Below are 20977 nucleotides of genomic sequence, written 5' to 3'. Positions count from 1 at the left end.
ATGCTTCCTGTCAGGATGATACTGGACTAAACCACTAAAATTATAAGTCAACCCCAATTAAATATTTTCCATTGTAAGAGTTGTCTTGGCTATGGTGTCTCTTCACAGCAATAAAACCCTAACTAAGACAAATGGAAATCTTGTCTCAACTTCCTGAGTTCTAGGACCTAAAGCTGGCTCTCAAGGAATTTTAAAACGTAACTAAATATTCCCAAAAATCCAGAAAGTTATGAACATAATACTGATGGCTGTGTATACACCTAGGAAAAACATGAGATAGCCTCTTACGCATAGTATACCATTACACCCTGTGTAGGCAAAAAGTAATAGCTAAGGTGAAGTTACAGTGCCAAAGAACAGAAGATGTGTGCCAATACACACACACACACCCACACACACACCATACACACACACATACACACACACACCACACACACCATACACACACCACACACACCATACACACACCACACACACCATACACACACCACACACACCATACACACACCACACACACACACCACACACACCATACACACACCACACACACCATACACACACACACACACACACACACCACACACACCATACACACACCACACACAACACACATACCACACAACACACACACCATACACACACCACACACATGCGGTAAAAATCTCTTGCTATGGATATGATATAGAAGAATACTGGCTAAAATTGGGTGTTCTTTCACCTATCTAGAGGCTGTATAAAAAGATGTTTTGAACATGATTGTAGAAGGATTTTCCCCAATTGTTTGGTTGGGTAAAGATGGCAGAAGCCAATTGCTGGGTGAAGATACAGAGGTGGATTTTCCAGGTCCTAGGAGGAAGAGGAAGAGACGAGATTGAAAAATGGCTTTTTCCACCAGGCTGTGGAACGGGGAAGACAGACACAATGTAGGCCTGGGGGCTATTAGATCCTGCCACCAGAAGAACTCCAATACAGAATAGCTGATGAATTTAGGGCAATAGATTCTGAGCCCAGCAGTTGTGTCACTTGGCTGATTTTAAAATATTAAGATTGTCTGAAGGGTTGGGGATTTAGCTCAGTGGTAGAGCGCTTGCCTAGCGAGCGCAAGGCCCTGGGTTCGGTCCCCAGCTCCGAAAAAAAGAAAAAAAAAGAAAAAAAGAAAAAAAAAAAAGATAGTCTGAGAATGTGTAACTGCAGAGTGGTCACTGTAGGTCGGCTCCTCCAGAGCAGTAAGTTGGTAGAACACGAGCCGTAGCTACAGTCATTCTCAGGAGGGATAGGTCTTGGGTGGCTTAGCAAACCAGCTGTGGGAGCTAAGTGAGATGGTCATTTCCTGTACTGGGCAAAGAGGAATAGGCAGTGCTCTCGAGAATACAGGCAGCAGCTATTTTCAGAACATAGACCAGTTCTTGGGAAAGCCTTAGCTAGCCATGGGAGCAGACAAGGCAGCAGGGGAGTGGCTGCTAGTCCCAGAGCCTAGCAGGAACAAGTGTGCATTTTTCAAATTATATGCAACACATGATAGATAAAAAAGTAGCATGAGTTGAGATATGAAGGACCAAAAGCTTTTAGAATATTCAGCTTTTGTGAAGATACCAAAGTGATAAAGGGTTGGAACTATGGAACACAGAAAAACAGGAGGGTTTAAAGCAAACATTGTATATACAGCTAGTGATAAATTCTGCATCACTTTAAAATTTTTTATTTTATGATCTAAGTATAGGTATATGCATATCATGGTGCATATGTGGCACTCAGGAGACATACTTAAAGCTATCCGTTCTTTTCTTCTACCATAGGTTTCAAAGATCAAATTTAGGTCAACAGGTAATGACAAGTTACTCACCAGCCCATCCTGCTAGTCCCTGTATAATTTTTCTTTTCTTTTTTTTCCCCCCGTCTATTCTTTCAAGACAGGGTCTCATATATAGCCCTGGTTGTCCAGGAACTCACTATGTAGACCAGGATGATCTCCGACTCAAAGAGATCAGCCTGTCTCTGCCACCAAGTGCTAGGATTAAAGGGGTACGCCACTATGCCTGGCCTGGATCATTTCTCTCAATGTCTCTCTACACTCATTTTTTTTTTTAGATAAAAAACATTAAATGTACAACTTAAAAATACCTGAAAATTAGTTTCTTTCCATCCAGGTTTTTTTGCGAGCATCTTCACCAATGCCTGGCAAGGCATTTCACTTCGCTCCATTAGTTCAACAGCCTATAAACAAAATTAAGACAAGAAGATTAAATGGTTAAAGGTAAGAGTTAACACAGTTCCAGGTGAAGGTAGATCCTAGAGTCAAGCCCATAGTTATTTCTGAAGATGGAAGGGAACTGGAGCTTGGAGAGTTACACCCCTTCTATCTCTCTCACAGAATCATAATCACCATGTATGCTAGAATGAGCTATAATTTGCCATCCCTGTGATGGCCGCTCTTGGCTGTCAACCTGACAAAATCTAGAATGAATTAAAACCCAATCAGCTTCACACATCTGGGAGACTTTTTTTTTTTGTTTGTTTGTTTATTTTTTGAGACAGAGTTTCTCTACATACCCATGTCTATCCTGGAACATACAATGTAGACCAGGCTGGCCTCAAACACAAAGAGACTTGATGTCACCTTAACCCTGGCTTAAAAAAATATTTAGGTTAGATTTTTTGTTTTTGTTTTTTTGTTTTGCTTTCTTTTTTTAAAGACAGGCTCTCATTAAATAGTGTGAGGGTTTTTTCCTTAATTAAATCATTTGAAGTGGGAAGACCCCACTAATCCTTATCTTTTGATCTACCTTCAATCCGGGCCACACCTTCTGCTGACTGCTTTTGCTATTGGCCTACTTGCACTATTCCTTCACTACCCTTAAAGCCAACTTTGTGATTCTAGCATATAGTGAAGATCAGCTGAGACATCCAGCCTCATGGACTAAACAACCAATAGCCATTGTTTCACTAGCTGGATCACAGTTGGTAAGCTACTCTAATAAATCCCCAGTGTATGTTTCGCCACAGAAACTCTTATCATTTCTGTTCCTCTGAAGAACTCTGACAAATAAAATTTCAAAAGTTTGGACAGTTTCTCATAGCAATATATAATGAGTTTTCATCAATAAATCATGATAAAGGAGAACTACAGAAATAGATAAAGATGGTCTATTTTTCATGGCAAAATGTTTGCTTATTATATTTATTAATAACTTTAAAAATTTTAAAATTCTTCTAAGTCTTATAGTTCACAGTAAGAATTTAATTTTCTTGAAAAGTTACTAACTTTCATGTTTAGAGAAGTCAGAATGAGGATGTTAAAGGTACGCACTAAACAGCTACAAAACAAAAACAAAGTTCAACCTCATCTTCATTTTTTATTATGAAACATTTACTAATTATAAAACTTAGGCTGGTCTGGAGAGATGGCTAAGAGGTTAAGAGCACTGACTGCTCTTCCAGAGGTCCTGAGTTCAATTCCCAGCAACCACATGGTGGCTCACAACTATCTGTAATGGGATCTGATGCCCTCTTCTGGTGTGTGAAGATGGCTACAATGGACTCATATACATAAAATAAATAAATCTTCAAAAAAAAAATTTAGCAATGAAGACATGTTGTGTCTACATAATCTCATTTTACACTGTATTTCATTCTTATATTGTACCTTTTGGAACTCTTCCATACAGGCCAGCCTTTCCTTCCAGTTGCTACTATCTAGAAGTTGAATACAGGTGGGAGGAAGAACAGCTGAAGCTTTTTCTTCACATACTTCAATCTGTAAGATACAGCAACATCATAATCGGAAACCGCTTTTTAAAAACAATATAAAAGAAAACCAGCTAAAACTGAAACAACCCTACAGATAACTATGGCATTTGAGTCTTCTGCAGCAAAAGGGGTCAGGGAAGTATCTATTAGTAGCTAAAAGATATGAATTCACTGTATGTTAAAGAACTCAGGAAGATCTCCACTTCCCTCAGGGCTTTAACCATCTCATGTGTGATACTCACTGAGAGTTCTGGCTCTGCTATTTCTTTGGTCTCCAATCCTTTCTTATTCTTTGTTCCAGAACTTGCTGAACCACCTGGTGCAGTTGTTTTGCCTTTCTTAGGTGGTCCACCAGCCTAAAAGAAAAATTCGAAACCACAAATGACTTAAAATTTTATAAAAGCAGTTGTTTTGTTTTACATATTTTGACTCTTAAAATTTTTATTAAAAATGAGATCAACTTAAAAGTAAAACATTTATTGTTCATAGAATTACTACAATGTCAAAGATACAGAAACTCAAAGAACATCTATGGAATACTTGGCTAATTTGCAGGCTGCATATTAAAAGCTTCTAATTCAAAATGAGTTAATAATAAAACAAAAACATGCAGCTGGGCGGGCACTCAGGAGGCAGGGGCAGGGGAGGCAGAGGCAGATTTGTGAGTTCGATGCCTGCCTGGTCTACAGATAGGGTTCCAGGACAGCCAGGGCTATACAGAGAAACCCAGTCTCTAGAAAAACAACCCACCCCCACCCCCAACTGTTGTTGTAAAAATATAAAAATTAAAAAAGTTCGGTGTCTTTTACCCCGCTAGCTCTGGCACCTCAGTGTCACAAGATGTCTGCTAGATATCTTGAAAGAAACACACCCCAACTCCACTGCGGCCCAGTGTCTCCTGTTGCCACACACTTTCCTACACTCAAACTGTCACATAAAAGAACACACAACACAATAACCTTAGATCCAATTGATAAGATATAATTGCCCACTTAAACAAACAAAACCTGGTACCATCCATCCCTTGAGAACATTAATAACAACCTGTAAATACACAGAGCGGAATCTTTACATCAGCCTCTATTGTCTTGTCACAGCTTCTCTCTTTTTCTCTCCCTCCTGTCTCTTCCTTTCTATCTTAGTCTCCTCCTCCTCTTTTAAACTTCTCTCCTGCCCATCCTTCCTTCTCCTCCAATGACAGGCCTCCTTCTATCTTGTACCTGCCCCTCAATTTGTACTTTACAAATTCAATGGGGAGGTTGTGGTGAAGTCACCGGATTCCTGAGTGCTTGACCAGACAGCTGTCCTTGGAGCAGTGGAATTAGTATCAAAATACAGATAACTCCAGGGCAAACCACAACATTTCCCCCTTTTTGTCCAGTTAAAAAGTCTTTTCACTTAATATATAAATTGAGTAAAATTATTACCATTCTACAATTTATAAAACATACAATACTCAACACCCAGTCCATCACATGTTAAACAGAACATTTAGTTATCCATTCTAGCTTAAGAAAGGCTTAAAATCTATATTATATCCTGGCTAGTTTGTATACTATCTGATAACTATGTCATAAAATATGTATATTCAGATTAAATAGCCTGATAGGCTATGAGACTATAATCAGTCTTTTAACCCCGTCAGAAATCTGAGAATGATCAAATAACTATACACAAACTATACACAAAGGGATCCTAACACGGTTTCTAAAACTGAGAGGTTTAGAGACAAATCTCCACTAACACAGTCCCGTTAGCAACATGTGAGTGCAAGTCTTCTGAGTGGGCAATTATATCTTATCAATTGGATCTAAGGTTATTGTGTTGTGTGTTCTTTTATGTGACAGAGTGTAGGAAAGTGTGTGTCTGGGGTGTGTTTCCGCCAAGATATCTGGCAGACATCTTGGGATACTGAGGTGCTGGAGCTAGTGGGGTAAAAGACACCGTACTTTTTTTATTTTTACATTTTTACAACACCACCCAACCAACCAACCAACCAACCAACCAACCAACTAAAAAGACATAGGGTTGGAGAGATGGCTCAGTGATTTAAAGAGTACTGGCGGTCCTGCGTGCAATTGCCAGTAACCTAATGGTGGCTTACAACCATTTGTAATGACATCTGATCCTCCTTTCAGGAATGCAGGTGTACATGCAGATAGAGCACTCGTGTATATATAAAATACATAAAAAATAATAAACGGAAATAAAAATGATGAACTGGAGCCCAGCTAGGGAGATGGCTCAGTTAAAAGCATTTGCTACTCTCGAAGAGGATTTATGCTCAGTTCCAAACACACATATCAGAAGGATAACTGTCTCAAACCCTACCTCCAAGGGTTGTGAATACCATTCTGGCCTCCATAGACAACCACCATCTCACATACATAAAGTCTTTATAAAAAATAACCTGGAGCCCCGCAGTGGTGACACATGCCTTTAATTCTAGCACCCATGAGGCAAAGGCAGGTGGATCTCTGAGTTTGAGTTCAGCCTGGTATACAGAGTTCCAGGACAACCAAGACTGCTACACAAAGAAGCCCTGTCTTGAAAAACACAAATCTGGAGGTCTGGCACAGAAATACATGCCTTAATCCCAGCATTCAAGAGGATGAGGTGGAGTCAATTGGATCTCTGTGTAAATTCTAGGTGAGCTGGTGAATTCCAGGACACTCAGGGTTATATAAAGAGACTCTGTCCCAACAACAACAACAACAACAACCACGAACTAGAATTACTCTGTATTGACAGATTAATTTGAGATTAATGATTGGGTCTTCAATGCCTCTGATACCACTATTTTTGAATCTTTATCTTTATTGCTGTTGCTCATATAGGTGACATCCACTCCACAGCACACACGTGCAAGTGCGACAACAACCTTCTAGAACCTGTTTCTCTCTCTCCTTTCACCGTGGGATCTAAGGACTGACCTCAGGCTGTCAGTACTGATGGCAAACATCTCTCATCATTTGGCCAGCCCTATTTATTTATTCCGGGGGCTAGGAGATCATGGGATGGAGCGGATGGGCACAAATTATTTGAAGGTCAGATGAAAACTTGCAGAGTCAAGTTTTCCTTCCTTGGAGAGGAAGCATCTCCTTCCATCATATAGGTCCTGGTGATCAAGTCATCAGCCTTGGTTATGTAAATGAATATAAATGAGTTATCTCTATAGCCTAAACTGTAAACTTAAAAAAAAAAATTAAAATGTCTACCATGTTAAAAAAAAAAAAAAAAGGCATGTTATTACTATTTTATCCCAGTCAGACCTTGACTTCTTTGTTCTGTTTAGGTTTTGGTTTCTGACACAGTTTCTCTAGCAGCCTGGGCTGTTCTGGAACTCATCCCATAGACCAGGCTGGCTCCCAAGGGCTGGGATTAATGGCATGTACCACTACTACCTTGCTCCTAGTCATAGTACTAAAGAAAAAAATAATTTACTTGATTTCTTTAGAGTGTGGGTGTACCCTTGTTCATTAATTTTTTTCTCCCTTCTACCATGTGGATACCAGAGACTGAATTCTGATTATCAAACTTGGAAACAAGCTCCTTTATCCACTAAGTCAACTCACCAGCTTCCAGGCAGGTTATAAAGAAAAAATGCAGTTATAATACTATGTCTTTATTAAGATCTGTTCTATTTGCAATGTGGCCAAAAATTCCATTTCTCAAACTCAGACATATTAGAATAACTATGAACATGGAACCCAGTCCTTATCCTACTCAATTCTATTTTTAAGCCATCTTTTAGGCCACACGTGGTAGCACACATCAGTAGCTCCAGCACTTGGGAAACAGGTACAGGACGACTGATTCCTAGGCCACACAGCAAGCTTCATTCCAGCACAGATTACAAGTAAGACCTTGTCATCAAAGTCCATTAACCTTAGTAGCAGGTGCTTTTTTTAACGGTCCTGGTTTGGGTCCCGAAACATCCTTTGTGTCTTTGTCCCCTGCAGCCCCTGATGCAGCAGCCCTTCCAGGTAGAGGCTTAGATTCCTTCTTTTCAGCTGCAAGTCCAGATTTTTTACCATGAACCAGTTCTACTTTTTCTGAACACTCTTTGATCTAGAGAAAGCAATATAAATACCATTATGTTCCAATAACTTAAAAACACAGCCATTACATTAGTACTTAGAAGTCATTAAGCCACACCTATACAGAAAATATTATGGGTTTTTTTTGTAATTCTTATCTGTAATTTTCTTGGCATACAGCATGTATTTTATTTCTTCATAAACTAAAATTACAAAAATACCTAACTAGCCATGATTTTGATGATAGACTTTTACATTTAAAAAAGTACATTTCTGTATTGCATCTTCTACAGACTAATTACTCAGCTTTGGTTGTTATAATTTGAAAGATATTTTTACTATTGTATCACTGTAGCTTAGATTAAAATTTCAACAAACTTGTTCTGAAATATCATTAGAGAATAAACTGAAGAACATGGGGTTGATTATTAGTGTTTTCTTTTTTAGTAATATAGACAAGACAAAATTAGTAACAAGAAATGCCTAGACAGCACCTTCCAAAACTCATTTCCAACACATGCATGTTTGCACATGCCTTTAATTCTAGAACTTGGAAGGCAGAGGTACTCAGGTCCCTGAGTTCGAGGACAGCCAGGGACACTTGAGAAACTCTGTCTTGAAAAACCAAGAAATTGTTTAACGAACAAAAATTCACAAAAAACATATAAGTACTCTGAGATGTTCTTATCTTCTATTTTTTGATGGATTCATATATATATATATATAATACACACACACTCACACAAATACAGTGTATTGTAATTACTGGCACACTTATTTACTCATAACTCTCTCATCTGTATTACTCACACCCTCCTCCATACATTTCCTTTTCAACACTCATGCCTTTCTGTACTGTTCTGTGACATACTGAATTTAACGAGGGTCATGAAACTGTCCACTATAGCATGGTGGGCTCATCACTGAGTACACAACTGAAGGCAATGTCTGTCCCCTCTTCAGAATCTATCATTAGACAATAGCTCAACAGAGAGGGATACGATTGCAAACTAGAATGCAAGGAGACGGCCATTACTAACTTACCTTATCAAGTTTCAGTTTGTCAACATCAGCTAAAAATGGATTTACTGTTTTCTCACCAACCACTTTCAAAGCAGTACCCAGTGCTTCAAACGCAGCATCTCTGACTTCAGGAGCAGAATCATTGATGTGCTATACAGAAGTAAATGGTGTTTAATACAAAGAACTCTAGTTACTACTACTTTTAATCTGAATAATAGTGCTGGATAAGAATTTCCCCTTTAGGGCTGGAGAGATGGCTCAGTGGTTAAGAGCAATGATTGCTCTTGCAGAGGTCCTGAGTTCAATTCAGATGGTGGCTCACAACCATCTGTAAGCACGATGCACCCTTCTAGTGTATTCATATAAATAAAATCTTAAAAAAAAAAAAAAAGAATTTTCTCTTTAAAATTTACTGACGTTTACTGCAAGCTTTTCTTTTGCCAATTAGCAGTTAATCTTCCACATTTTTTCTCTGGATTTCAGAAATCTTTAGTTAATTCACATAGTTAGCTAATTCACCAAATAAATGTCATTTTTTAAAATGCAATTTATTTTCTTTGATGTGTATGAGCTTTTGTCTGCATGCATGCATGTGTGCCATGTGTATACCTGGTCCCCACAGAGGTCAGAAGAGGAGTTAGAGTGCAGAGAAGGAAAGTCACAGATGGTTGTGAACTACTATGGTTTATGAAGGTGCCAGGAACCATGCCTGGATTCTTTACAAGAGCAGCTCTTAACTGCTGAACCATTTTTCCATCCTCTGTAAGTGCTTTAAACAATTTTTACACACACACACATAAACATATGTATGTATATATATATGAATGTTCTCTCCCTTCATCTTTATTTGTTTTTTTTTTTCTTTTCTTTTTTTTCGGAGCTGGGGACCGAACCCAGGGCCTTGTGCTTGCTAGGCAAGCGCTCTACCACTGAGCTAAATCCCCAACCCCCCCCTTCATCTTTAAAGAGAATCTGGGGAATTAACTTAGGTTACTGTGTGGCCAGTATTTACCCTTTGAGCCATCCTGCCAACCCACCATGCTTTCTTTCTCTTCCTTTTACCTTTTATCTAAAATGCCCTACTCCCAAGGGATCTCATATACTCTAGTTTGATGCTCATTCTTAGCTAACTTGTCATCCTTCAAAAGTAGAACATGACAGTTACAAAACTTGGGTTCAGAGAGTCTGCTCCTTAAAAGATCACAGATTACAGTATTAAAGTCATGCAGTCAATAACTATAGGAAAAATATATAAACTACCCCCAATCACCTTAAGGAGAGCAGCACAAAAGGGCTTTAGTAGACTCTTCGGCAATGTAGAGGAAGTGCAGTGACGAAAGCTTCTTGCAATAAAAAGTGATGTCTGCTGCTTGATGGTGGGGTTTTTATTATCCATTACTGCTAAAACATCCTCACTGATGTTCTGTAGTGTGGTCTTTAGAAGAAAATGGCAATGAGCTTTTTCAACTATAAATAGTCAAATTATCACAGTGACAACATGTATAGGGTAGAACCGTGAGTTTCATGCCACCAACTTACAGTGAGGAAGATGGCATCAATGGCCTCCTGAAGGGCTTGCACTACTTGAGGCTTCTTTTCTTTGAATTTTTCCAAAATTGTTGGCACAACCTGTGAAGGCGAACAGCTACAATAACACTAACAAATATGAATGGCGTACTACAGGGACACAGATAAGGTAGCCCAGCAGTTGAAGAACACGTGCTGTTCATGCACAGGATCCAAGTTTGGTTCCCAGCACCCACAGTATAGTTCACGACCACCCACTGTTCCAGTTCCAGGAGTTACGGTGCTCTCTTTGACCTTCATGGGCACCACGTACACATGTGATGCAGACATACATACACACAGTCAAAACACGCCTACACATAAAATTAACTTTAAAAAGCAAGAATGAAGTTCTAATACACAATATAGTATAACTGATACCAAATTTTCAAAATTAAGCTAAGTAAAATGAAGTCAGTTATGAATGACCACACATTCTATGAGTCCATTTATATGGAATATTCCTCACTGGGGTCGGAAATGTTTTTAAATGCCCTGCCATTTGTCTGACAGCATATTATATATAATTTTAAAGAAGAAAAAAAAATCGCAAATTAAGCAGATGGAACCATCTTAGCAAAATAGTAAGTTAAATAGAATCAGTATCAACTCAGACTAGAAGGTAAGGCACTCAATCACTCAACCATCACTTAGCAAATTAATGTCAATTTTAAAAGTAGTTTTCAGCCAGGAGCCAGGGATAGAAACCCCCCCCACCTCACCCCCGCCTCCCCCAAAATAGTTTCCTTTTGTTTGTTTTTCCTTTTTTTTTGTTTTTTGGTTTTTTTTTTTTTTCTTTTCTTTTTTTCGGAGCTGGGGACCGAACCCAGGGTCTTGTGCTTGCTAGGCAAGTGCTCTACCACTGAGCTAAATCCCCAACCCCTTTCCTTTGTTTTTTAAGACAGGGTTTCTCTGTGTAGCCCTAGCTGTCCTGAAACTTACTCTGTAGATCAGGCTGGCTTGAAACTCAGAGATCTGTCTCAGAATTCCAAACTGGGATTAAAGATGTGTACCAGCACACACAGCTAGGGCTTTATTTTTATTTCCATAATAACAGGCAGCACTTTTAACTAAAACTACTTTAGTTTTAGTTCTCATAAATTATCCCTACTACATGATGAGTTACCAGTCTCCAGTAAGGCTATATATTAACCTAACAATAAAACTGAAAAAATGACAAAATCTCAAAATGATAACTCATTCTAATAATTCAGACCAAATTTAGAGTCTACCAATACCTGACATAGTTAAGGAAAACATCTCAGTTTATTAACTTTATTACTAAACTTGATTGCTACCTAACTTATGGGTTACTAAAAACATTGTCCCACTAGGGTCAGAGCGGTTGGAAGGACAGCCCAGGACTTTATGTGCTAAGGAGATGCTCCACTAGTGAGCAATAACGCACAATCCTACAGGTTCTACAATTTTATTTCCACTACATGCATTTCATAGTTGTAAAAGCAAAGGAGCATATGGTAAGTAAATAATAAGCAAAGAAATCAACTAAGTACTTCAGGCCAAGTGTCTGAAACTCAGTGAGATGTTTACTTTGTCCAACATAGAGATCTATGCCAAGAGCTGTTTTAAAACATAAAACAAACTAGCCTATCTTTCTGATTATTTTTCAGATTTATATCTAAATAGAATATTACTTACATGTCCTGCATATTGTCCAAATTTCTTTCTTAGTCCAACAGCTAAGCCAGTAAGACATTTTGCTGCCAAAGCTACCAACATGACATTGGTGTCCTTTCCAACAACCTGTAAAGGTAAAAAAACAAAGCAAAACCGAAGTCATAACCCTGTAGAAAGGGATACTAGAAATGAAAATATATCTCCAAAAAAAGAACTCTTGAAAAATATAATGCCAATAGATAACCAGTTTTATTTCTTATAAAAGAGAAAAATCTTAATAATGATGAATTTATAAGCCTCTGTGGTATTCTTGTTGTTCTGGAAGAGAGAGAAAGAAAAAAAGAAACAAAAAAGAGTGAGATAGACAAACTGAATGGGGATGCAGCTCAGTGGTAGAGCACTTGCCCAGCACATACACACCAACCCTAACACTCCATAACGGCACCTGGGCTGCCTGCACTGCACAAGTGTAGCAGAGACGTTAGAGGTCTATTATCCTTACTTTGGAACAGGAAAACCAAACAAACATATTTCCAGAAGACACGGGGCAACAGCTCTCCTATAATTTTACATCCATCCATGCATTAATAGAAAGTCCTGTGGTTATTGCAAATCCCATTGTAACCATTTCTGTAAAAGCCATTCAGTTACACAGTGACAGAGTTTTTCTTTCATTTCTCCTAGAAGACTCTCCTTCAGCAGTTTATACTATAGCCTTTCTAGAACCCAAAAGCCCAACACGTATCTAAATTCATAGATATGCATCAATTCAGCAACACAGTAATGACTAGGTTTCTTCCTGGGAACAGTTTGCCACAGAACATTGCCTGTCTCTGTGTTAAAATGCTGTTTTAGCAAAGTACCCACAAATCATTGTTTTCCAGTAGAGGCAATTACTTTGAATTTTACCTAGTGCTTAGTCCATAAACAGAATGCTGAACTCTTTAGTCTCTGAATTAAACAGCCTCTAATATGCATATCATACTAAGAATTAGCAATTATCTTCCATAAATAATAAAAAATTAAAATATATTAATCTCTTTAAAACTAATCAGATGCTACAATTTTGGAGATGCGTTATAATGCCTTTTAAATTTAATTTCACCCAGATTGCACGAAGTAAGTATTATTACCTCAATTTTGGAAAATTTCAAAAATGAAAAAGATTAATTTGCTTTTAGGTAACCAGCTAGCAAAAGTAGGGATTCCAGTCTAGGTCTATACAGACTTCATAGCCTTTGATATCATTATTAAATAGAAACAAAAAACCCACAACAGACAAAAAGAGTGTTGAGGAGCTGTCTTAGCTGGTCAGGAGGCTTTGCTGCACAGAACCCAGATGGTAGGTTCAGTTCTTAGCACCCATGTGTGGGTCACAATCATTGCAACTCCAATTCCTGAGTATTTGACAGCCTCTTTTAAGTTCCAAAGGCATCAATCGTGCAAATTGTGTATTTACATATGTAGGCAAAACAGCCATATACATAAATCTAAAAACCAAAGAAAAGAGAGAGAACGCTCACTGTGTTCAAGTCAGCTCACACATCTGGGTCGCACAGTGAAGCTCTGGAAAAAAAATCTTCTGAGTCTATTTCAAAGACTGAATTAATTTATTAGTAAGCAATGGACTCAGATACACGAATGCAACACCTGCCTCTCATACTCAGTTTGCCTCAACAAACTATTCTCACAACTGAAAAAATGGAAGTGAATGGAACTCAGAGATCTACATGTCTCTGCCTCCTGACTGTTGGGTTAAAGGCACATGCTATCACCACCTGGTTTTGTTTTTTGCTTTTTAAAGTATTTATGAAGGACCTTTACTTGACAGAATAGGAAAATTCAGGTGATTAAGTTTTCTCAGTGGCTTCTGTTCTGACACAGAGAAAAAAGATTAGATTAAAGAACTACAAAGTTAATATAACTTTTTTCTCTAATTAAAAATGCTAGCCAGGTGTGCCCAGAGTCCCAGCTACTCAGAAGGTTGAGGTGGGAGGATTACCTGAGTCAATATATTCAATCTAGACCAGTCTTGACAACACAGCAAGAACATGATCTCAAGAAATAGTGTTATGGCTTCTCTTACTACCTGTGCAATGATCAATTAGTTTTATTTTTGAGACACTGTCTCATTACGTGAGGTTGCTGTAAAACTTACTATACAGACTACGCTAGTCTTAAACTCATAGAAATCTACCTGCTTCACCATGTCCATCCAATTAGTATCTTTAACTGGTAATGTAAGCCACTAGTTAACAGTAGTTGAAACAAAAATATGTTGTTAAAAGAGGGGGGGAAAATCAATGAATGAAACTAGTAAATGTGTCAAAAAATGACTAAGACAAGACTTGGTGTGTACTTAATCCTAGCACTAGGGAGGGTTAGGCAAAAGGAGATGGGATTATCTCTGACTTCTGGCCCAGTCTGGTTATCCTCCATGACAGCATAAGTTGGAAGGCAGATCAGGTTGCATGTGATTTAAAAAAAAAAAAGACTTCCAACAAAATCAAGAACATATAAAATCTGAAGAATAGTAATATAAATCCAAATCTTAATATGAAGGTTGTTTATAAATTATGCTAAGTCAGGTAACAACTCAAAAGGCAGATTTGAAGATTATTTCAGCTAGCATGGTGGCTCATACAAAAGTATAGAACTATAAAACTTGACTCTAGATCAACAAGACCCTAAGCTATCAATGACGTTGAAAATGTTAAGATAAAACCAATCCCTAACATAGGACAGTAAGATTTTTAAATCCTAAATTTTTTTTTTTTAAAGATTTTATTTTATTGTATATGAGTACACCTTAGCTGCCTTCAGACACACCAGAAGAGGGCATCAGATCTCATTACAGATGGCTGTGAGCCACCATGTGGTTGCTGGTATTTGAACTCAGGACCTCTGGAAGAGCAGTCAGGGGCTCTTAACCGCTGAGCCATCTCTCCAGCCCTAAATCCTAAATTTTAAATATAATATTTTAGTGTTCAGGGGGCTAAGGCAAGCGGATCACCGTAAATGTAAGCCAGCCTGGACAGTTCCTAGGACCTTAGTTGTTTGTTTTTTTTTAAAAAGGAGAAGGACAGTTAAGAAAAACCACTTGTTTTTAGAAATACCATAAGGAATTTCAAAAGGAGTAATTCTTCCCATTTACATTAAAGAAAATGGGAAATTTAATGAGATTATTTGACTTAGGAAGCAGTGAGAAAATGAATTATCAATGGAACACAGAGGAATCAGTGTGCCTCTCATTCTTCAATGTAAGTTTCCTTCTATTTTACCAATCCTCCATTTTTTGGTGTTATTATAAAGTTAATATAGGAGTTCAAACTTGTATAATTGTAGGTATACATAAAAATCAAATATAAAGTTAAATATCATATCTTAAGAACAACTTTAATTTTCCTTTGTTTGTAGCCTTTGACTATTCTTCCTACTACCTTCATCTAAAGAAAAAGTTTTGTTTTTTTGATTTTTCGAGGCAGGATTGCTTTGTGTAGCACTGACTATCTGGATCCCTTTCTGTAGACCAGGCTGGCCTGGAACTCAGAGATCTGCCTGCCTCTGCTTCCCAATCATAAGTGCTGGGAATAAAAGCTTGTGACACCATGCTTGGCTATCTTTTTATTTTAAATTCTTCTCTCATCTACCATATCCCAACCATAGTTTTCCCTCCCTTCACTCCTTCCAGTCCTTTTTCCAACATCCCCTCTCCCTGAGATCTACTACTCTTCCATTTCCCTTCAGAAAACTTTGCTTTCTGATACACTACAATCTGGTATCATTTGCTATATAACAAAATATTTCATACTTAATATTTGCGTAACTCAACTTACCTCATTTAAACAGCTGAATTTACAAAAGTATAGAACTATAAAACTTGACTCTAGATCAGCAAGATCCTAAGCTATCAATGACTTATTAAGTTGAAAATATTAAGATAAAACCAATCCCTAACATAGGACAGTAAGATTTTTAAATCCTAAATTTTAAAATTATAGAAGTCTCTGATTGAAATATTATTATAGTGTTCCTTAAATGTCAATGTATTCATGAGTTAAAGAATAAATCACTGAGTTCCTGATGAAGAGACCCCAGTGGCCGGTCTGTCAGTGCAGCCGTGCTGCAGCTCTGTCCCCTCACCTTCTTCAGCGCCTTGACTAACTCTGCGTAGTCGCCGGCTTCCAGTCTGGGGCTTCTCACCAGCCCTTCTACAGCCTCCAGAGCTTCTTTCCTCTCTTGCCATTTTTTTGCCTCCTGTAAACAGAACATAAATCAGTGTAGAACATAAAATAAGAGTAGAATAAATTCCATTTCATATATTCAAACAATTTAAAGACCAGGGTTTTGTTTGTTGTTGCAGAAAAATTTTCTAAAGTATGACTAAAAAACAAATGTCAAAACCATAGTTAATGAGGACTGTCTTGTTTATAAAATGTTTTTATGAGACAAGGTTTCTCTGTGTAGCCCTGGCTGTCCTGGAACTCTCTGTAGATCAGGCTGGCCTTGAACTCAGAGATCCACCTGCCTCTACTTCCTAGTGCTAGGAGAAGGGACCAGCACCACTACCGCGCCACTATCGCCCAGCTTGTTCATAAAATTTTTTTTTTCTTTTTTTCTTTTTTTTTTTCTTTTTTTTTCCGGAGCTGGGGACCGAACCCAGGGCCTTGCGCTTCCTAGATAAGCGCTCTACCACAGAGCTAAATCCCCAGCCCCAAAATTTTTATTCATATATATTCATGTATCTGTAATGAGAGCCAATGCCCTCTTCTGGTGTGTCTGAAGAGAGAGACACTGTACTCACATACATAAAAACAAATCTTAAAAAAAAATTATGCTTAAGGTGAAATCTAAAAGTTGAAAATGTATTTTTAGATAAATATAAAGAAAATATTATAGGAAGAAAAAAAATAGGAAAAGCTCAGATTTAAAAATAATAAACCAGTAGCCTATTTGCTACCTAGAGAAATACAACATGTATGAAACAGAAAGTGACAACTGTTAGAGATGTAGACAAAAGGTAAGTTGTGGTTTCAAAGTGAGAAAGGGTGGCTATAGGATGATTTTAGACATTGTCTTCAGAGTCATGGAAGCCACTTAAAAATTTAGATTATGTTTGAAAATGTTCCCTTTTCAAAGATGATATATCTAGGCAAGAACACATGGTAGTGATTAGGGTAGGGCTGTATTTCTCAAATGGGGATACTTTTTTCTCTACTGGGAAATAGCAATGCCTGCCATGGTACTGCTGACTCTAATGATGCCGAGTGGGTAAAAGGCACATGTGCTTTTGAACATCCTGCAATGCTCAGGCCCACCAAGACAGTTATCTGGAACGAACAAACAAAAACGAAATCTTAGTCAAAGGAGAACTTGTAGGAGTCACTTCTTTCTTTCTGCTCAGGTTACCAAGCTTAAGAGCAAGTACCTTTATGAGTTGAGCCATCCGGCCATTCCTAAAAGAGATGAGTGTAAGAGATATTTAAAAGATAAAAAAAACCAATAGAATAAATGAGGAAAAAGTTGAAAACGTTCCAAGTTTTGGTAAGACATGTTTTGTTTGGCTGGGACATGGTTATATACAGTAAACGAAGAGAGAGAGAGCAGCAACCCATTTTCCTAGGAGGAAATGTGGGGACTGGGGAGGTGCACCAAGCAAGGGCTCAGCAGAACATATTCTGATTTTAACCTAAGCTATTATTTAAAACAAATTAAAGAAGCTTAACCATTACTTACAATTTTGTCATAAAAGTCTTTGGGAAGTTTGGAAAGGATCTCTACTGCTTCCAAAAGCTCATAAGCATCTATCTGTGGTACCTCATCACCATCATCACCACCTTTGAAGAAAAAAACAAAATCGATCTTAAATTATTTTTTAGATCCTCAAAACTGAGGAAAAAGCCAGATTCAGTAGTGCAAGCATCTGCAATCTCAGCACCAACTGGAGATGGAGGCTGACACAGGAGAAGCTTGTAGGCCAGCAAGCCTAGCTTGGGCCTAAAACCAGGTAGAGCGCTGGTCAGATGGCTTAGCACCTCTCGCAGAGGACTCAGGTTCATTTCTCCAGATCCACAATGGACAGATCACAACTGACTCCTAAGTCCAGTTTCATGGGCTCCGAAGCGCATTTCACATGGGGCATACACATTCAGCAACTGACACACAAAAGTTAAACTAAAAAAATTAAAGTAATTAAAAAAAAGTTTAAAAAATGGGAAGGCGAGGACCAACACCTGAAGGCTGTCCTCTAGCCTCTATACTTGTACTATGACATATGTGTACCCACACCTTACACAAACAACCCCCCAAAATGATAGTTTTACTTATCAGTTACATATCTTTTCATACCTCCTATAACTTTTTAAAAGTTTATCTTTTGTGTATGGGTGTTTTGTCTGAATGTATGTCTGTGTACTATGTGCAAATGTCACCTGAGCAGGACAAGAGAGGGCTGAATTCTCTGGAACTGGGACTTCAGATGGCTGTGAGTCACCTTGAGGTGCTGGGAATCAAACCTGGGTCCTCTAGAAAAGCAGTAAATGCTCTTGACCACTGGCTGAACTGCCTACCTCTCCAGGATGAGATTTTAATAAAAAAGAGATCAGAGTTATTTAGTAGCACATACGACTCAAGATTTTATTAAAGAAGTTCTCCAAAATATGCCCACTGAAATTTAGTAATTTTTTTTTTCTGATTTTTTTTTTTTTTTTTTTTATTAACTTGAGTATTTCTTATATACATTTCGAGTGTTATTCCCTTTCCCGGTTTCCGGGCAAACATCCCCCTCCCCCCTCCCCTTCCTTATGGGTGTTCCCCTCCCAACCCTCCCCCCATTGCCGCCCTCCCCCCATAGACTAGTTCACTGGGGGTTCAGTCTTAGCAGGACCCAGGGCTTCCCCTTCCACTGGTGCTCTTACTAGGATATTCATTGCTACCTATGGGGTCAGAGTCCAGGGTCAGTCCATGTATAGTCTTTAGGTAGTGGCTTAGTCCCTGGAAGCTCTGGTTGCTTGGCCTTGTTGTACTTTTGGGGTCTCGAGCCCCTTCAAGCTCTTCCAGTTCTTTCTCTGATTCCTTCAATAGGGGACCTATTCTCAGTTCAGTGGTTTGCTGCTGGCATTCGCCTCTGTATTTGCTGTATTCTGGCTGTGTCTCTCAGGAGCGATCTACATCCGGCTCCTGTCGGTCTGCACTTCTTTGCTTCATCCATCTTGTCTAATTGGATGGCTGTATATGTATGGGCCACATGTGGGGCAGGCTCTGAATGGGTGTTCCTTCAGTCTCTGTTTTAATCTTTGCCTCTCCCTTCCCTGCCAAGGGTATTCTTTTTCCTCATTTAAAGAAGGAGTGAAGCATTCACATTTTGATCATCCGTCTTGAGTTTCGTTTGTTCTAGGGATCTAGGGTAATTCAAGCATTTGGGCTAATAGCCACTTATCAATGAGTGCATACCATGTATGTCTTTCTGTGATTGGGTTAGCTCACTCAGGATGATATTTTCCAGTTCCAACCATTTGCCTACGAATTTCATAAACTCGTTGTTTTTGATAGCTGAGTAATATTCCATTGTGTAGATGTACCACATTTTCTGTATCCATTCCTCTGTTGAAGGGCATCTGGGTTCTTTCCATTTTCTGGCTATTATAAATAAGGCTGCGATGAACATAGTGGAGCACGTATCTCTTTTATATGTTGAGGCATCTTTTGGGTATATACCCAAGAGAGGTATAGCTGGATCCTCAGGCAGTTCAATGTCCAATTTTCTGAGGAACCTCCAGACTGATTTCCAGAATGGTTTTACCAGTCTGCAATCCCACCAACAATGGAGGAGTGTTCCTCTTTCTCCACATCCTCGCCAGCATCTGTTGTCCCCTGAGTTTTTGATCTTAGCCATTCTCACTGGTGTGAGGTGAAATCTCAGGGTTGCTTTGATTTGCATTTCCCTTATGACTAAAGATGTTGAACATTTCTTTAGGTGTTTCTCAGCCATTCGGCATTCCTCAGCTGTGAATTCTTTGTTTAGCTCTGAACCCCATTTTTTAATAGGGTTATTTGTTTCCCTGCGGTCTAACTTCTTGAGTTCTTTGTATATTTTGGATATAAGGCCTCTATCTGTTGTAGGATTGGTAAAGATCTTTTCCCAATCTGTTGGTTGCCGTTTTGTCCTAACCACAGTGTCCTTTGCCTTACAGAAGCTTTGCAGTTTTATGAGATCCCATTTGTCGATTCTTGATCTTAGAGCATAAGCCATTGGTGTTTTGTTCAGGAAATTTTTTCCAGTGCCCATGTGTTCCAGATGCTTCCCTAGTTTTTCTTCTATTAGTTTGAGTGTGTCTGGTTTGATGTGGAGGTCCTTGATCCACTTGGACTTAAGCTTTGTAAAGGGTGATAAGCATGGATCGATCTGCATTCTTCTACATGTTGCCCTCCAGTTGAACCAGCACCATTTGCTGAAAATGCTATCTTTTTTCCATTGGATGGTTTTGGCTCCTTTGTCAAAAATCAAGTGACCATAGGTGTGTGGGTTCATTTCTGGATCTTCAATTCTATTCCATTGGTCTATCTGTCTGTCTCTGTACCAATACCATGCAGTTTTTATCACTATTGCTCTGTAATACTGCTTGAGTTCAGGGATAGTGATTCCCCCTGAAGTCCTTTTATTGTTGAGGATAGCTTTAGCTATCCTGGGTTTTTTGTTATTCCAGATGAATTTGCAAATTGTTCTGTCTAACTCTTTGAAGAATTGGATTGGTATTTTGATGGGGATTGCATTGAATCTGTAGATTGCTTTTGGTAAAATGGCCATTTTTACTATATTAATCCTGCCAATCCATGAGCATGGGAGATCTTTCCATCTTCTGAGGTCTTCTTCAATTTCTTTCCTCAGTGTCTTGAAGTTCTTATTGTACAGATCTTTTACTTGCTTGGTTAAAGTCACACCGAGGTACTTTATATTATTTGGG

The 20977-nt window shown here is 38.6% G+C and overlaps 1 protein-coding gene across 12 annotated transcripts in view; it reads right to left on the bottom strand.

The window, feature by feature from the left end:
- Positions 1-20977, bottom strand: part of Ckap5 (cytoskeleton associated protein 5) — a 102085-nt gene that overhangs the window by 46217 nt on the left and 34891 nt on the right. For all 12 annotated transcript variants that reach the window (XM_017592175.3, XM_063283664.1, XM_063283662.1 and 9 more), the window contains 10 exons: positions 17751-17851; positions 16158-16271; positions 12036-12140; positions 10350-10439; positions 10081-10245; positions 8832-8960; positions 7636-7818; positions 3990-4103; positions 3644-3754; positions 2122-2214 (listed from right to left, as the gene is read on the bottom strand). In XM_017592175.3, the coding sequence (XP_017447664.2) occupies positions 2122-2214; positions 3644-3754; positions 3990-4103; positions 7636-7818; positions 8832-8960; positions 10081-10245; positions 10350-10439; positions 12036-12140; positions 16158-16271; positions 17751-17851 (1205 nt within the window). The remainder of the gene's footprint in view (positions 1-2121; positions 2215-3643; positions 3755-3989; positions 4104-7635; positions 7819-8831; positions 8961-10080; positions 10246-10349; positions 10440-12035; positions 12141-16157; positions 16272-17750; positions 17852-20977) is intronic.

This window comes from Rattus norvegicus, chromosome 3 (genome assembly GCF_036323735.1).
Source record: "Rattus norvegicus strain BN/NHsdMcwi chromosome 3, GRCr8, whole genome shotgun sequence".
Lineage (NCBI taxonomy): Eukaryota > Metazoa > Chordata > Mammalia > Rodentia > Muridae > Rattus > Rattus norvegicus.
This window is presented reverse-complemented; position numbering and strand designations above follow the sequence as displayed.